At 43.2% G+C, this 17,272-nt stretch overlaps 1 protein-coding gene across 1 annotated transcript in view; it reads right to left on the reverse strand.

Moving 5' to 3' along the window:
* Window positions 1–310: 310 nt before the first annotated feature.
* Window positions 311–17,272, reverse strand: part of rab40b (RAB40B, member RAS oncogene family) — a 60,047-nt gene continuing 43,085 nt past the window's right edge. The window contains exons 2-6 of the mRNA XM_055931311.1: window positions 16,859–16,919; window positions 15,406–15,466; window positions 4,625–4,702; window positions 3,854–4,076; window positions 311–3,689 (exon numbers count right to left, since the gene is read on the reverse strand). Of these exons, the coding sequence (XP_055787286.1) occupies window positions 3,382–3,689; window positions 3,854–4,076; window positions 4,625–4,702; window positions 15,406–15,466; window positions 16,859–16,919 (731 nt within the window). The 3' untranslated portion in view covers window positions 311–3,381. The remainder of the gene's footprint in view (window positions 3,690–3,853; window positions 4,077–4,624; window positions 4,703–15,405; window positions 15,467–16,858; window positions 16,920–17,272) is intronic.

A 17,272-nucleotide genomic window follows, 5' to 3' on the forward strand; every position in this document is an offset into this window, starting at 1 on the left:
CTGATTGGTAGCCATATTTAAGGTAGCCATAGGCTTTAGTTTGTTTGTGGGTAATTGTCTATGTTATACGTTTGTAGCCTGTGTGTGCACTACGTTCATAGCTTCACGGTCGTTTTATTGTTTTGTTTAGTGTGTGTTTGTTTCGTTTTGCCTTCGTCATCAATAAAAGGAAGATGGCTTATTTTCCAAATGCTGCGTTTTGGTCCGTCAATCCTCCACACGATCGTGACAACCGCAATCAAACTATTGCAAACAAATGCAAGAAAACGAAATAAACATCAAACAAGATACAAAAGATTGCTAGTCAACATTATGGATAAACATGCATTTATTCAAGGTAACCACTATTGCCAAGTTTGAGGTGCGTAAAGAAAAAGTCTAATTGCTGACATTGGCTACTTAGAAATCGTATTTTTTTCCGAAGCAAATTCTCATAACATTTATTATGTGTACCCACACTCAATCCAAGAGAGAGCGAGCGAGATTACCTATGTAGTTGTAACCCATGAAACTAAAGGGGTTGTTGAAATGGGCCAATCGGTTCCATTCACTAACACTACTGAGCTGGTCTCTGTCCAGGTAGAGCTGTATGTCGGTAATAAAGGTCTTCTGAAACTCTGGATCTATGGAGTCTTTGCTATGATGAGGACTTACCGAATGCTGATCCTCTTGTTGACACTCTCATTGAAGAACAACACATAACCAAAGAGACCAGAGTACAGACCAGACCAAAATAATCAGGAAAGCTTTCCATGGGTCAATTTCTCAGCATTTCTGATAGATTTTAAAAGCAATGTATTTACAGAACCTGTTCTTGCTATATGGCTGAGCCTGTCACACCTCATTTGCAAACAGCCATGAGACCATAAAGGTCTTCATTAGATACAGTATGTAAAAATACTCATACCTCCTCCTTTGTAAAGTGCTCTCTAGTAAAGCTAGTGGGTGACATGGAATGCACCCATTGTTTTCAGGTTCTCACGAGGGACATGTGGGTAAAAACATGATCAAGTGAGATGAGGTGAGTTTCCCTCCTTACAGAGCGTTCAGCATGTGGAAAAGTGTAATATAAATGCTATCAATTACTTGTATTTTTATTATTATTATCTGAGCAGAGAAGACAGTTCCTGTTTGTGAAGTTTATTGTAAATCCGTGTGGTGATATTTACTGTACAAAACCGCTTGTTCGTTCAGTAACGTCCTCAGTCTACTAAGTCTTTGGTGTTGGTGTCACTATCTGAAATAGTATAATCTCTGTCACTGTACACTTGGAAATGAATACAAACCCAAATAACAGAAAAAATACATTGTATCAAACAACATTGTCATAACTGTACATATCATACAAATTCATTACACAAATGGTTTCTCCAAAGAATTCCAGACTTGAAGTTCCAGATGACTTTGGCAGAAATAGTATTTTGCTGTAAAAAGTATGTGTAAAACAAGTAGCTAGATCTTAAAAAGGCTTTGTCTAGTATTTTTTTTAAAGGCAGAGGTGTGTAGTATACCATTTATAAGACCAGTCCAGTAATGTTTCTTTCATTGTGAAATTAGACCATAGGATTAAAACTAATTTGAATGCTTTGTGTCATTGATTGCAGTGGGTGAGAAAACAGTGCAAAAAGGACCACAGATCATCCACAAATATTGTACACAATAGTACTATTTAGTACTATATTTTTACACAGTGCATATGTTCATCGTTTTTCTGGAAACATATTATGCACAATCAGATATGGGAAAAAGATACATCAAAATGTTTCTTGTTCTAAATACAAGATACTATAAAGACCAATGTATCAAACTAAAATACAAAATACATTTGCAAGTATACGCCTTCACTACAACAACATTCTCAGTAACTGTAACAAAAAATTTACTTTTACCATTGATGTGCAATGTGGTTATTTATCTACCTTAGTTGAATGCACTGATTGCTAAATGACCAAAATGTAAATATAAACAATTGCAAAGCACACCGAGTATTATTATTATTGTTATTATTGGCCTTGTTTCGGGACGGAGCTTATTAGAATAATACCCAATAATACAAATTTTAACATTTACATTTCGTCGTCATTCTTAACACCATACTGGCATCAGACTTCTGATACCAATGCAGGGTGAAAGGAGGCCACGAAATTGTGAACCACTATAAAAACAAAATGGTATAGAAATGTATTTTGTATTTTGAAAATACAAATTACAGGTCTCGAAAGTGTCTCGTTACAAAATACATTATATTGTAGTTCAGGCCGGTGAAATACAAATTACCAAATGAATTTAAAAAGTAATTGAAATATAGTCTGTGCACAATATAGTCATATGGCTCACATATGATCTAGCATCAAAACTTCCTTCTGGGTCCAAGGGCAGTGACCCATAGCGCTAATCCAAAATCTCTGAGCATGACATGTTCCTTCCCCATCTTTGTCACACCATGGACCTCCTGTGAGTACCTGTGGGGGACTGTTGTGCGTCTGGAGGCCTAGAACATCCAGTCCCTGTGAAAACTTCCTGGTTTGGGGGGGGGCTGTGAGGGGTCACCTCTCGTTGAACACTCCCTTGAAGCTCATCTGGCTGGCTCTTGGTGACCCTAGACGAGCTGCACCCATAGAAATAGATAGAAGACTCTCGTGCCCAAAAGCTTGTTTTAGCATGGGCAGCGCTATTGAGGACTTTCAGTACTTGGAAGTATTCAACTGGGTGGGACTTCCTATAGGTTAAGGAAGGATCACATTTCATCCAGGAGGTATCAGCCAATGAATTATACTCGTGAGCAAACATTTCATAACTGCAGGTGGCAGTAAATCACTAACCTTGGCTTTATACCTGTTTAAACCACACACTTCGAGTGGCAGTATGCACCCTTTCAGTTGTTTGCAAACTCATAGAAGTAGTAGAAGAAGAAAATGGACTACTTTATAATGGAGATGGCCTAAATGGCACTGCCCGTGCTCTCACAGATACTATAATGGGCAGGTGGCTTAGCGGTTAGTGCATTGGGCCAGTAACTGAAAGGTTGCTAGTTCTAATCCATAGAACGACAAGGTGAAAAATCTGTCAATGTGCCCTTGAGTAAAGCACTTAACCCTAAGCTCCAGGGTTCTTGTTGATAATGGCAGACCCTGGCCATGACCCTACTCTCTGGGGGTGTCTCGGGAGCATTGGGATATGCAAAAAAAAACATATTTCCAATTCACATTGTGAATTAAGCAGACCGGAACTGTGACCATTCTTTTCAATGGTAAACAGCCTCAGTGGGAGATCTTAATTTATCCACCATCTTTGGCTGCACTAGTGATCAACACCAACTTCCTGTTCATGTGATGACAACATCCTTCCCAAAGGACTTCCTCTTCCTGTTTCAACTGGTTGCTAGGAGATCTTGCAGCTGTTGCCAGTGCAGCTCTGTTCGGCCGCCGGGCTGAGCGGCGGAGGACGGAAGAGTTTTTTCTTTTTCAGCAGCTGGCATCCGGTCCTCTTGGTGGGGATGTGGGTGGTGTTGGCAGCAGTGGCGGTGACGGAGTAGGACCGTCCGTGCATCATGCGGGCATTGAGGCCGTTGGCCATGGAGAAAGATTTGAGGTGGGACTTGAGAGCCAGGGGGAGAGGAAGCTTGTCAACAAGGTGGACAGGGGTGCAGGACACGATGGAACGACAGCACAGGTCCTGAAGACTCAAAACTAAGAGAGAGAGAGAAGGTGGGGGGGGGGGGAGTGTGAGAGAGACAGAATATTTAATATTTCACAAATAGAAATATTACACCACGAGAGGGCACCATTGTGTAAAACAGTGAGAGAAAGAGAGTAAGAACAAGCTGCTCAAGGCTCAGTTTACGCTGCCTCACCTTTGTTAGGCCTCCAGAGTCTCTCCATGCCATGCCTCATCAAGACTATCCTGGCCAGCTCTGTGAAGGACTCTGTGATATTAAAGTTGCACAGCGGGCTGACCTCAAAGAAGGTGACCCCTAACCTCTCGGCATACACCTGGGCCTGCTCTGTGGTCACCTGGCGTTTGTAGGCCAGGTGTAACCGGTTCCCCACCAGGATCTTAGGCACTCCCGGTGCATGCTGGGTTGACAGGAAGGGGAACAGAAAGTAGTGAGGTACAGATTCTGTTAGTACATAATAAGGGTGTGTGTATGCATATGTGTTACATAGTGTTCTTCCCTGTTCTTCCCAAGTCAAATAATGGAGTGGTAATAGAAGGTCCCAAGGTGGCAAAAAGGATGTCAAGAATCAATTGTTGAGCATATTTTTTTTTCAATTGAAGGTGAATAATATTATTCACATAACATGGGCTATCTTGAAAGTCTAACTGTGTGTGGCTAGTTAATGAGTGTGTGAGTTGATTTGGAGCAAAGGCCAGAGATGTGGGTTGGAGAAGGTTTAGTCATTATCACAAGCAGAAATTGAGCAACGTGTCTTACATCATAGAGCAATAGGAGCGATTCAGTGATGTAGACTGCAATTTACCATGTGGCGCCATCCCAAATGGCACCCTATTCTCTTTATAGTGCACTACTTTTGACCAGAGCCCTTTGGGGAATAGGGTGCCATTTGGGACACAACAGAGGTTCACTGTTTCTGAGAGAGAGCGATTGATCGATGTCTCTTACCTCATCTATCTCCTTAATCCATCTGTCAATACCATCAAACGACCATCGGTTGGTGATGTCATAGACCAAGATCACACCCTGAGAGATCAAATCAAAAATGGTATTCATCACATGCTTCATAAACAACAGGTGTAGACTAAGAGTGAAATACTTACTTATTGGTCCTCCCCAAAAATGCAGAGATAAAGAAAATTGAGAAATAATAGAAAAGTAAAACACCTAATAATAAAAATAACAATAGATACACAATGAGTAACGATAACTTGGCTATATACAAGGGGTACCAATACCGAGTCGATGTGCAGGGGTACAAGGTATTTGAGGAAGATATGTACATATAACTAGGAATAAAGTGACAGATAGTGAACAGTAGCAGCAGTGTATGTGATGAGTCAAAGTTAGTGCAAAATGGTCAATGCAGATAGTCTGGGTAGCTATTTGGTTAATTATTTTACTAACTATTTATCATTCTTATGGCTTGGGGGTAGAAGCTGTTCAGGATCCTGTTGGTTCCAGACTTGGTACCTCGGTACCACTTGCCGTGCGGTAGCAGAGAGAACGTCAATGAATTGGGTGGCTGGAGCGCATTACCCTCTGTAGTGCCTTGCGGTCGGATGTCAGGCAGTTGCCATACCAAGCAGTGATGCAGCCAGTCAAGATACTCTCGGGGGCCTCCCGGGTGGCGCAGTGGTCTAGGGCACTGCATCGCAGTGCTAACTGCGTCACCAGAGTCTCTGGGTTCGCGCCCAGGCTCTGTCGCAGCCGGCCGCGACCGGGAGGTCCGTGGGGCGACGCACAATTGGCATAGCGTCGTCCGGGGTAGGGAGGGTTTGGCCGGTAGGGATATCCTTGTCTCATCGCGCTCCAGCGACTCCTGTGGCGGGCCGGGCGCAGTGCGCGCCAGCCAAGGGGGCCAGGTAAACGGTGTTTCCTCCGACACATTGGTGCGGCTGGCTTCCGGGTTGGAGGCGCGCTGTGTTAAGAAGCAGTACGGCTGGTTGGGTTGTGCTTCGGAGGACGCATGGCTTTCGACCTTCGTCTCTCCCGAGCCCGTACGGGAGTTGTAGCGATGAGACAAGGCAGTAATTACTAGCGATTGGATACCACGAAAAAATTGGGGAGAAAATGGGATAAAAAAATAAAAAAAAAAAAAGATACTCTCAATGATGCAGCTGTAGAACCTTTTGAGGATGTGAGGGCACATGCCAATTTCAGGCTCCTGAGGGGAAGAGGTGTTATTGTGCCCTTTTCACAACAGTGTTGGTGTGTTTGGACCATGATACAGTGCCTTCAGAAAGTATTCATACCTCTTGACTTTTTCCACATTTTGTTGTTTTACAGCCTGAAATTATAATGGATTACATTGAGATTGTGCGTCACTGGCCTATACACAATACCCCATAATGTAAAAGGTGGAATTATATTTTTTAGAAATGCCGGCAAATTAATTAAAAATTAAAAAGTATTCAACCCCTTTGTTATGGCAAACCTAAATAAGTGCACAACTAAAAATGTGCTTAACAAGTCAAATAATACGTTGCAATAATAGTGTTTAACATGATTTTTGAATGTCTACATCATCTCTGTACCCCACACATTCAATTATCTGTAAGGCCCCTCGGTCGAGCAGTAAATATCAAACACAGATTCAACCACAAAGACCAGGGAGGTTTTCCAATGCCTTGTAAAGAAGGGCACCTATTGGTAGATGTGTAAAAAAAAACAAAAAAAACAGACATTGACTATCCCATTGAGCATTGTGAAGTTACTAATTGCACTTTGGATGGTGTATCAATACACCCAGTCACTACAAATATACAGGTGTCCTTCCTAACTCAGTTGGCGTAGAGGAAGGAAACTGCTCAGGGATTTCACCATGAAGCCAATGGTGACTTTAAAACAGTCACTGAGTTTAATGGCTGTGATAGGAGGAAGCTGAGGATGGATCAATAACATTGTAGTTAACCCACAATACTAACCTAAATGACAGAGTGAAAATAAGAAAGCCTGTACAGAATGAACATATTCCAAAAGACACATCCTGTTTGCAATAAGGCACTAAAGTAAAACTACAAAAAAATTGCTAAGAAATTAACTTTATGTCCTGAATACAATGTTTGGGGGAAAATACAACACAACACACTCTTCATATTTTCAACTATCGACTAGGGAGTTTGTTAGGATAAAAAGAAACGGAATAGAGCTAAGCACAAGCAAAATCCTAGAGGATAACTGGTTCAGTCTGCTTTCCAACAGACACTGGGAGACAAATTCACCTTTCAGCAGGACGATAACCTAAAACACAAGGTCAAATATAAACTGGAGTTGCTTACCAAGACAACATTGAATATTCCTGAGTGGCCTAGTTACAGTTTTGGCTTAAATCAGCTTGAAAATCTGTGGCAAAACGTGATAATGGCTGAGCTGGAAGAATTAAAAATAATAATGGGCAAATATTGTACAATTCAGGTGTGCAAAGCTCTTAGAGACTAACTCAGAAAGACTCACAGCTGTAATCGCTGCCAAAGGTGATTCTAACATGTATTGACTCAGGGGGTTGAATAATACTTATCTAATCAAGATATTCGTGTTTTATTTTCAATCATTTTTGACAGTATTTTGTGTAGATTGTTAAAAAAGACAATTAAATCCATTTGAATCCCACTTTGTAACAGAACAAAATGTGGAAAAAGTCGAGGGGTGGGAAAACTGAGGAACTTGAAGCTCTCGGTCTGCTCTACTACAACTCCGTCGATGTGAATGTGGGCATGCTCGGCCCTCCATTTCCTGTAGTCCATGATCAGCTCCTTTGTCTTGCTGACGTTGAGGGAGAGGTTGTTGTCCTGGCGTCTCTGACCTCCTCCCTATAGGCTGTCTCATCGTTGTCGGTGATCAGGCCTACCATTGTCATGTCGTTGGTAAACTTAATGATGGTGTTGGCGTCTTGTGCAGCCACAGAGTCGTGGGTGAACAGGGAGTACAGGAGGGGACTAAGCAGGCACCCCTGGGGGGCCCCTGTGTTGAGGGTCACCATTGTGATTGTGTTGTTGCCTACCCTCACCACCTGGAGGCGTCCCATCAGGAAGTCCAAGATCCAGTTGCAGAGGGAGGTATTTTGTCCCAGGGTCCTTAGCTTGGTGTTGAGCTTGGAGGACATTATGGTGTTGAACGCTGAGCTGTAGTCAATGAACAGCATTTTCACATAGGTGTTCCTTTTTCGAAGTGGGAAAAGGCAGTGTGGAGTGCAATAAAGATTGTGTAATCTGTGTATCTGTTGGGACAGTATGCGAATTGGAGTGGGTCCAGGTTGTCTGGGATGACGGTGTTGATGTGAGCCATGACCAGCCTTTCAAAGCATTTCATGGCTACAGATGTGAGTACTACGGGGTGATAGTCATTTAGACAGGTTACCTTGGCGTTCTTGGGCACAGAGACTATGGTGGTCTGCTTGTAGGTATTACAAATTGGGTCAGGTAGAGGTTGAAAATGTCAGTGAAGACGATTGCCAGCTGGTCAGTGCATTCTCTGAGTACGCGTCCTGGCAATCCGTCTGGCCCTGCGGCCTTGTGAATGTTAACCTGTTTAAAGGTCTTACTCACATCGGCTACAAAGAATGTGATTACACAGCCGTTCGGAACAGCTAGTGTTCTTACGCATGGTTCAGTGTTGCTTGCCTTGCCTTGTAGTAGGATTCAATCTTAGTCCTGTATTGACGCTTTGCTTGTTTTGTTGGTTTGTTGGAGGGCATAGCAGGATTTCTTATAAGTGTCCGGGTCGGTGTTCCGCTCCTTGAAAGCGGCAGCTCTAGTCTTTAAGCTCAGTGCGGATGTTGCATGGCTTCCAGTTGGGATATGTACGTTTTTTTTTACTACACCGTATTCCAAAGATTAGCCAGCTGGCTAAACTGGTTCTGGAGCTGGATTTGTCATAAGCATAATAGGGAAAACTTTACCACAGATGGAAACCAGTATTTTTGACTTCTCCATTTTTGTTATCTCCAATGTTTTGGCATCTTCCATAAGAGATGTGTTTTTCTACATTGTGTAATGGACATGATGCAACCTTTGGTAGGTAGGCTGGTGGCAGGCTTTGGCTGCAGTACAGCAAAGCCAAGTCAACCCGTGCTCATGGTTCTCACAAGGGAAGTGAAATGATAAGCTACAATGACTCATGTCGCAAATTACATGTAACAACACCCTGAGCGCTACGGACACGAAACAACAATACAAATGTAACAACAGAACAACAAAATAGATAAACAAGTTCCTTACATTTTCTTCATTATAGGATAGATACTTGTGGTTTAGCACCAACCAAAGCAGTGAAACAAGACTTTAGTGGTCAAAACCATTCTTCTTGGGACGACGGGGGTAGCAGGGTTACAAAATGCAATCATATCACACAAGTATACTATTCATACTGAACAAAAATATAAAAGCAACATGCAGCAATTTACGATTTTACTGAATTACAGTTCATAGGAGGAAATCAGTCAACTGAGATAAATACATTAGGCTCTAATCTATGGATTTCACATGACTGGGCAGGGGCGCAGCCAGGGGTGGCATAGCCCACCCACTTGGGTGCAAGGCCCACCCACTGGGGAGCCTGACCCAGAAAATCAGATTGAGTTTTTCCCCACAAAAGGGCTTTATTACAGACATAAATTACTTTGCAGGTGTTTCTGATTATTAACAATGCCATGCTGGTGGGTGGTAACAATTAAATAAAACCCAGCCCTGAAAATGAACGTAGACTGAAAAGTATTAGCATGTCATATCATATGGGAAACACACGGCATTGCCACAGAAAAAAAGTCCCCATTTTGGATTTCCCACAAATATATCATACTTTGCCTAAAAGTATGACTTATTGACTTGAATTGTGCAACATCATGGGTAAGCTCTGGGCATCATCTTTCAGTTGAAAAAAAGTGGGCCTTTAAACACAAACACACACACTCTCTAAGTGGAGATGCACAGTAAAATATGTGATATTGTGTACAGTAGTCTACTCAAAATGAATTGAGAACAGAGACAATGAAGCAGACTGTTCAGTTAATTGGGTACAGTGTAAACTATAGAAAGTCTCATGGGAATAGCACATTCCTGTATAAATGCAATTAGCTGGAGTAGTCTGTCCAACTGCCAACTACTATTAAGTTTTACTGTCACTGGTGGCGCCAGTTGCTAACACTGAGGATTCAAGCTAACTCTCCATCAGTTTGCATTCCATAGAACTGTTACATGTTGACCAGACCGTGCATGCGTTCGCGTACGCCATTGCCCGCAAGTTGATTTTGTCCACCCAGACCAGACACGATCAGCACACCCAAGTTGAAATATCAAAACAATCTCTGAACCAATTATATTAACTTCTTATGGCTGGGGGGCAGTATTGAGTAGCTTGGATTAATAAATTGCCCAAAGTAAACGGCCTGCTCCTCAGTCTCAGTTGCTAATATATGCATATTATTATTAGTATTGGATAGAAAACACTCTAACGTTTCTAAAACTGTTTGAATGATGTCTGTGAGTATAACAGAACTCATATGGCAAGCAAAATCCTGAGGAGAAATCAAAACAGGAAGTGAGAAATCTGAGCTTTGTATGTATTCACCAGAGTCCCCAATGAAATCCCCTTGAGATATTAATGATGTTGCACTGCCTAGGGGTCCACTAGATGTCAACCACCAATAGAAATTATAATGAGACTTCTATGGTGTTGTGGGAGTGAATGATAGCAGAATCTTTCAGGTGTCTGGCAGTCAGCCATTTTCTGCTCACGCTTATTCCTCATGGTACCCACTTGCGTTCCATTGCTCATGAAGACAAGAAGGAATACTCTGGTTGGAACTTTATTGAAGCTATGTTAAAAACATCCTAATGATTGATTCTGTACTTAGTTTGAAATGTTTCTTCGACCTGTAATATAACCTTTTGAAGTTTTTGTCCGATGTAACGCTGACCAGAATGAGCGTTTGGATATGTATACCAAACGCGCTAACAAAAGAAGGTATTTGGACATAAATAACGGACATTATCGAACAAAACAAACATTTATTGTGGACCTGGGATTCCTGGAGTGCTTTCTGATGTAGATCATCAAAGGTAAGGGAATATTTATCATGTAATTTCTTGTTTATGTTGACGTCAACATGGCGGCTAATTGTGACAAATTTTTCTGAGCGCCGTCTCAGATTATTGCATGGCTGGCTTATTCTGTAAAGTTTTTTTGAAATCAGACACAGCGGTTGCATTAAGGAGAGGTATATCTATAATTCCATGTGTATAACTTGTATTATCATCTACATTTATGATGAGTATTTCTGTTGAATGATGTGGCTATGCAAAATCACTGGATGTTTTTGGAACTAGTGAATGTAACGCGCCAATGTAAACTCATATTTTGATAAATATGAACTTTATCAAACAAAACATACATGTATTGTGTAACATGAAGTCTTATTAGTGTCATCTGATGAAGATCATCAAAGGTTAGTGATTCATTTTATCTCTATTTGTGCTTTTGGAAACTCCTCTCTTTCACTGGAAAAAGAAAATGGCTGTGTTTTTCTATGGCTATATGTGGTGACCTAACATAATCGTTTGTGGTGCTTTTGCTGTAAAGCATATTTGAAATCGGACACTGTGGTGGGATTAACAACAAGAATAGCTTTAAAATGGTATGAGATACATGTATGTTTGAGGAATTTTAATTATGAGATTTTTGATGTTTTGAAAATGGCGCCCTGCACAACTGGCTGTTGTCATATCGATCCCATTACCGGGATTGCAGCCATAAGAAGTTTTAATTTGGGGACAGGTCGAAAAGCATTAAACATTTATGGCAATTTAGCTAGCTTGTTGTTGCTAGCTAATTTGTCCTGGGATATAAACATTGGGTTGTTATTTTACCTGAAATGCACAAGGTCATCTACTCCGACAATTAATCCACAGATAAAACGGTCAACATAGTTTTTGTTTCTAGTAATCTCTCCTCTTTCAGGCTTTTTCTTCTTCTTTGGACTTTATATGGCGGTTGGCAACCAACTTTAAGGTGCATTACCACAACCAACTGGAGTGGAGTGTGCTCCTCAGTTCATCTTTCAATCAACCACGTGGGTATATGCTGCTAAAAACCAATGAGGAGATGTTTTATCCTGACCTGACCACACATACATACACACGGTGCACACACACACACACACAGTTCACACAATGAAAATAGTCCGGGTAACCATTTGGTTATCTGTTCAGGAGTCTAATGGCTTGGGGGTAAAAACTGTTGAGAAGCCTTTTTGTCCTAGACTTGGCACTCCGGTACCGCTTGCCATGCGGTAGTAGAGAGAACAGTCTATGACTGGGGTGGCTGGGGTCTTTGACAATTTTTAGGGCCTTCCTCTGACACTGCCTGGTGTAGAGGTCCTGGATGGCAGGCAGCTTTGCCCCAGTGATGTACTGGGCCGTATGCACTACCCTCTGAAGTGCCTTGCGGTCGGAGGCCGAGCAATTGCCGTACCAGGCAGTGATGCAACCGGTCAGGATGCTATCAATGTTGCAGCTGTAGAACCTTTTGAGGATCTGAGCTCCCATGCCAAATTTTTGTACTTTCCTGAGGGGGAATAGGCTTTGTAGTGCCCTCTTCACGACTGTCTTGGTGTGTTTGGACCATTCTAGTCTGTTGTTGATGCGGACACCAAGGAACTTGACGCTCTCAACTTGCTCCACTACAGCCCCGTCGATGAGAATGAGGGCGTGCTCGGTGCTCCTTTTCCTGTTGTCCACAATCATCTCCTTAGTCTTGGTTACGTTGAGGGATAGGTTGTTATTCTGGCAACACCCGACCAGGTCTCTGACCTCCTCCCTATAGGCTGTCTCATCGTTGTCGGTGATCAGGCCTACCACTGTTGTGTCGTCTGCAAACTTAATGATGGTGTTGGAGTCGTGCCTGGCCATGCAGTCGTGGGTGAACAGGGAGTACAGGAGGGGACTGAGCACGCACCCCTGGGGGGCTCCAGTGTTGAGGATCAGCGTGGCAGATGTGTTGCTGCCTACCCTCACCACCTGGGGGCGGCCCGTCAAGAAGTCCAGGATCCAGTTGCAGAGTGAGGTGTTTAGTCCCAGGTTCCTTAGCTTAGTGATGAGCTTTGAAGGTACTATGGTGTTGAACGCTGAGCTGTAGTCAATGAATAGCATTCTCACATAGGTGTTCCTTTTGTCTAGATGGGAAAGGGCAGTGTGGAATGCAATAGTGATTGCATCATCTGTGGATCTGTTTGGGCGGTATGCGAATTGGAGTGGGTCTAGAGTTTCTGGGATAATGGTGTTGATGTGAGCCATTACCAGCCTTTTAAAGCACTTCATGGCTACGGATGTGAGTGCTACGGGTTGGTAGTCATTTAGGCAGGTTTGCCTTCGTGTTCTTGGGTACAGGTACTATGGTGGTCTGCTTGAAACATGTTGGTATTACAGACTCAATCAGGGACATGTTGAAAATGTCAGTGAAGACACCTGCCAGTTGGTCAGCACATGCCCGGAGCACACGTCCTGGTAATCCGTCTGGCCCCGTAGCCTTGTGTACGTGGACCTGTTTAAAGGTCTTACTCACGTCGGCTACAGAGAGCGTGATCACACAGTCGTCCGGAACAGCTGATGCTCTCATGCATGCCTCAGTATTGCTTGCCTCGAAGCGAGCATAGAAGTGATTTAGCTCGTCTGCTAGGCTCGTGTCACTGGGCTGCTCGCGGCTGTGCTTCCCTTTGTAGTCTGTAATAGTTTGCAAGCCCTGCCACATCCGATGAGCGTCAGAGCCGGTGTAGTATGATTCAATCTTAGCCCTGCATTGACGTTTTGCCTGTTTGATGGTTCATGGCAGGGCATAGTGGAATTTCTTGTAAGCTTCCGGGTTTGAGTCCCGCACCTTGAAAGCGGCAGCTCTACCCTTTAGCTCAGTGCGAATGTTGCCTGTAATCCATGGCTTCTGTTTGGGGTATGTACGTATAGTCACTGTGTGGACGACGTCCTCGATGCACTTATTGATAAAGCCAGTGATTGATGTGGTGTACTCAATGCCATCAGAAGAATCCCGGAACATGTTCCAGTCTGTGATAGCAAAACAGTCCTGTAGTTTAGCATCTGCTTCATCTGACCACTTTTTTTATGGACCGAGTCACTGGTGCTTCCTGCTTTCATTTTTGCTTGTAAGCAGGAATCAGGAAGATAGAGTTGTGGTCGGATTTACCAAATGGAGGGCGAGGGTGAGCTATGTACGCGTCTCTGTGTGTGGAGTACAGGTGATCTAAAAAAAAAAATCCCTCTGGTTGCACCTTTAACATGTTGATAGAGATTTGGTAGAACTGATTTAAGTTTCCCTGCATTAAAGTCTCCGGCCACTAGGAGCGCCGTCTCTGGGTGAGTGGTTTCCTGTTTGCTTATTTCCTTATACAGCTGACTGAGTGTGGTCTTAGTGCCAGCATCTGTTTGTGGTGGTAAATAAACAGCCACGAAAAGTATAGCTGAGAACTCTCTAGGCAAGTAGTGTGGCCTGCAATTTATCACAATATACTCTACTTCAGGCGAGCAAAATCTAGAGACTTCCTTAGATTTCGTGCACCAGCTGTTGTTTACAAATATGCACAGACCGTCCCCCCTCGTCTTACCGGAGTGTGCTGTTCTATCCTGCCGGTGCAGCGTATATCTCTCTAGCTGAATATCCATGTCGTCATTCAGCCACGATTCCGTGAAGCATAGGATATTACAGTTTTTGATGTCCCGTTGGTAGAATATTCGTGATCGTACCTCGTCTAATTTATTGTCCAATGATTGCACGTTGGCGAGTAATATTGACGGTAACGGCAGCTTTCCTACTCGCCTTCTGCGGGTCCTTACTAGGCATCCGGCTCTTCGTCCTCTGTACCTGCGTCGCTTCCTCTTGCGAATAACTGGGATGTCGGCCCTGCCGGGTGTTTGGAGAATATCATGTGAGTCTTGCTTGTTGTCTAAGAAATCTTTGTCTAATCCGAGGTGAGTGATCGCTGTCCTGATATCCAGAAGCTCTTTTCTGCCATTAGATATGATTGCAGAAACATTATGTACAAAATAATTTACAAATGTCGCGAAAAAAACGCTAATAGCACAATTGGTTGGGTGCCCGTTAAACTCCTGCCGTTTCTTCCGGCGCCATTGTGGTTGAACTAAATAGATTTTCTACATACTGGATCCACTAACATTGATCAACCATTAAAGTTTTGCTTTGAACAGTGCACAAGCCCATCCACTGTCTCTGTTTAGATAGGTGCACCCCCATCCACCCATACTGTACTGTTTCCACAGGAAAGGGTGCTGGGGTCAGTAGTGATGGTGCTGATATATAGATGGATGTGAAAACATGTACAAATAACTTGCATGCACCCACTCTATAATATTAGCACAGCCAGTAATACTTGTGCATGTGTAGGTCTACAGAATACTATTTACAGGTTGTATGTGCTGATTCTAAAACTTTCTCAAATGGGCTACTGTGTTCTTTATGTTGAAATTCTCAAGGCTATTCCTTTCCTCAGAGATGAAATCTGTTTTTTGAGTGAGGTTTCCACAGAACCATGTAAGGTTTTATACATTAGGGTTTACTATGCAGTGTGCAGCAGCAGCCAAGAGAAACATTCTCCTGCTGTAAACATGTTATTTGTTTTGGAATTGTGAAACAATAATGTGTGACCCATTATCAAACAGTGTACTGAAAAAAGAATGTAACTCAATCCCACACAGGAACACACATACCTGCGCTCCTCTGGAGTAAGAGCGGAAGATGGTGCAGAAGCGCCCCTGGCCAGAGGTGTCCCTGAAACAACACACAGAGGTCAGGGGTTAAGGGGTCAGAATGTCAACCATATGTCAATCAAAACGCACAGTATTCCAACAACATTCCACCCCTATTCTAATGACCTTATAAAGGCAAGGCATCTATTGCTATCATTTGTCAGACAATCACCAATTATCTATGTTTAGCTACACTAATAACTTATCAAATGTATAGTATATTTGGCTGTGAAATTCAGACAATTCATACATCCCTTACAAAGAGAGGATTAACTACATATATTCAAAACCTACTGTAGTGTAATAAACACCAAAACACTAAGATTAAGCCTGCATTTAAGAGAATGCAATTGGGTAAATTAGTGAGAGTACAGAGCTAGAACAATAACATGTATCCAGATTGCATTCTCCAGACCTGCATGGCACAGCAGTGTTTGGGTTCGCACACACACACACACACACACACGCCCCCCCACACACGCACACACACACACACGCCCACACACTCTGGCCCTGACACAGCTGTGGCTTTGAGCTGTGTTTTTAATTCGATGAGAGTCATGCACATATAAAACATTGAACAGTTGTTTCTTGATATGATTTCATAATCTGTATGTACTGTGTGTGTGTGTGTGTCTGTCTGTCTTTCCCTCATCCCTATTCTGCTGCTTTGACAAATCTGGCTACAATTCCTCTTAGTGTAATCAGACTCACATGTTTCTTATTGAGCCTATATACAGAGCTCTCTCCCCCGTTGCTCTTCTCCTTACAACAACTCTCAGGAATGTCTCTCTCTCTCTCGCTGACAATACTCTATTCTTCTCCTAATCTGATCAACATGATACAGTCAAATCGCACTCTATCACCTATATAGAGCCATATGGGACCTGGTTAAAAGTAGTGCACTACGGGGCCTCCCGGGTGGTGCAGTGGTGCAGAGACTCTGGGTTCGAGCCCAGGCTCTGTCGCAGCCGGCCGCGACTGGGTGGTCCATGGGGCGACGCACAATTGGCCTAGCGTCGTTCCGTGTTAGGGAGGGTTTGGCCGGTAGGGATATCCTTGTCTCATCGTGCACTGACCAGGTGTTTCCTCCGACACATTGGCTTCCTGGTTGGATGCACGCTGTGTTAAGAAGCAGTGCGGCTTTGTTGGGTTGTGTTTCGGAGGACGCATGGCTCTCGACCTTCGTCTCTCCCGAGCCCGTATGGGAGTTGTAGCGATGAGACAAGACAGTAACTACTAACAATTGGATACCACGAAATTGGGGAGAAAAAGGGGGTAAAAAAATAAAATAAAGTAGTGCACTACATAGGAAACAGGGTGCTAATAGTGTAATTTGGATGAGTTTAGCATGGTAACGGCCGGGTGGGTGTGTTTGTGCATGCGTGCGAGTCTGTGTTGTGACTTCACTCACCAGAGCTGCAGCTTGACTCTTCTTCCGTCTAGGAGTATCGTAGTCGTCTTGTAGTCGATTCCTGCCAACAACATAAAACAAAAGAAACAGATGTTAATACCATCTCTGTTAGCCTACTCTGGATGTATCTAGGCCCTGACAGTATGTCTGAGCTGTCATGATTATTCTACATGACAGACAGAGAGGGGGGAGAGAGATTAATAACAGGGTATTAATAAGGCTTCAGGAGGTAACATGTGGAAGAAGCAGGATGGAGATTAAACTGAGTAAATTAACATGTCTGCAGCCATATGGGACCTGGTCAAAAATACTGCACTAAATAGGGAATAGGGTGCCATTTGGGAAGTAGACGAGGTGGGTGGATGTGTAAAGTAAGCACTGGGGCAATGCTGTAATCTCTATCCAGCACATACA

Source organism: Salvelinus fontinalis, chromosome 1 (genome assembly GCF_029448725.1).
Source record: "Salvelinus fontinalis isolate EN_2023a chromosome 1, ASM2944872v1, whole genome shotgun sequence".
Lineage (NCBI taxonomy): Eukaryota > Metazoa > Chordata > Actinopteri > Salmoniformes > Salmonidae > Salvelinus > Salvelinus fontinalis.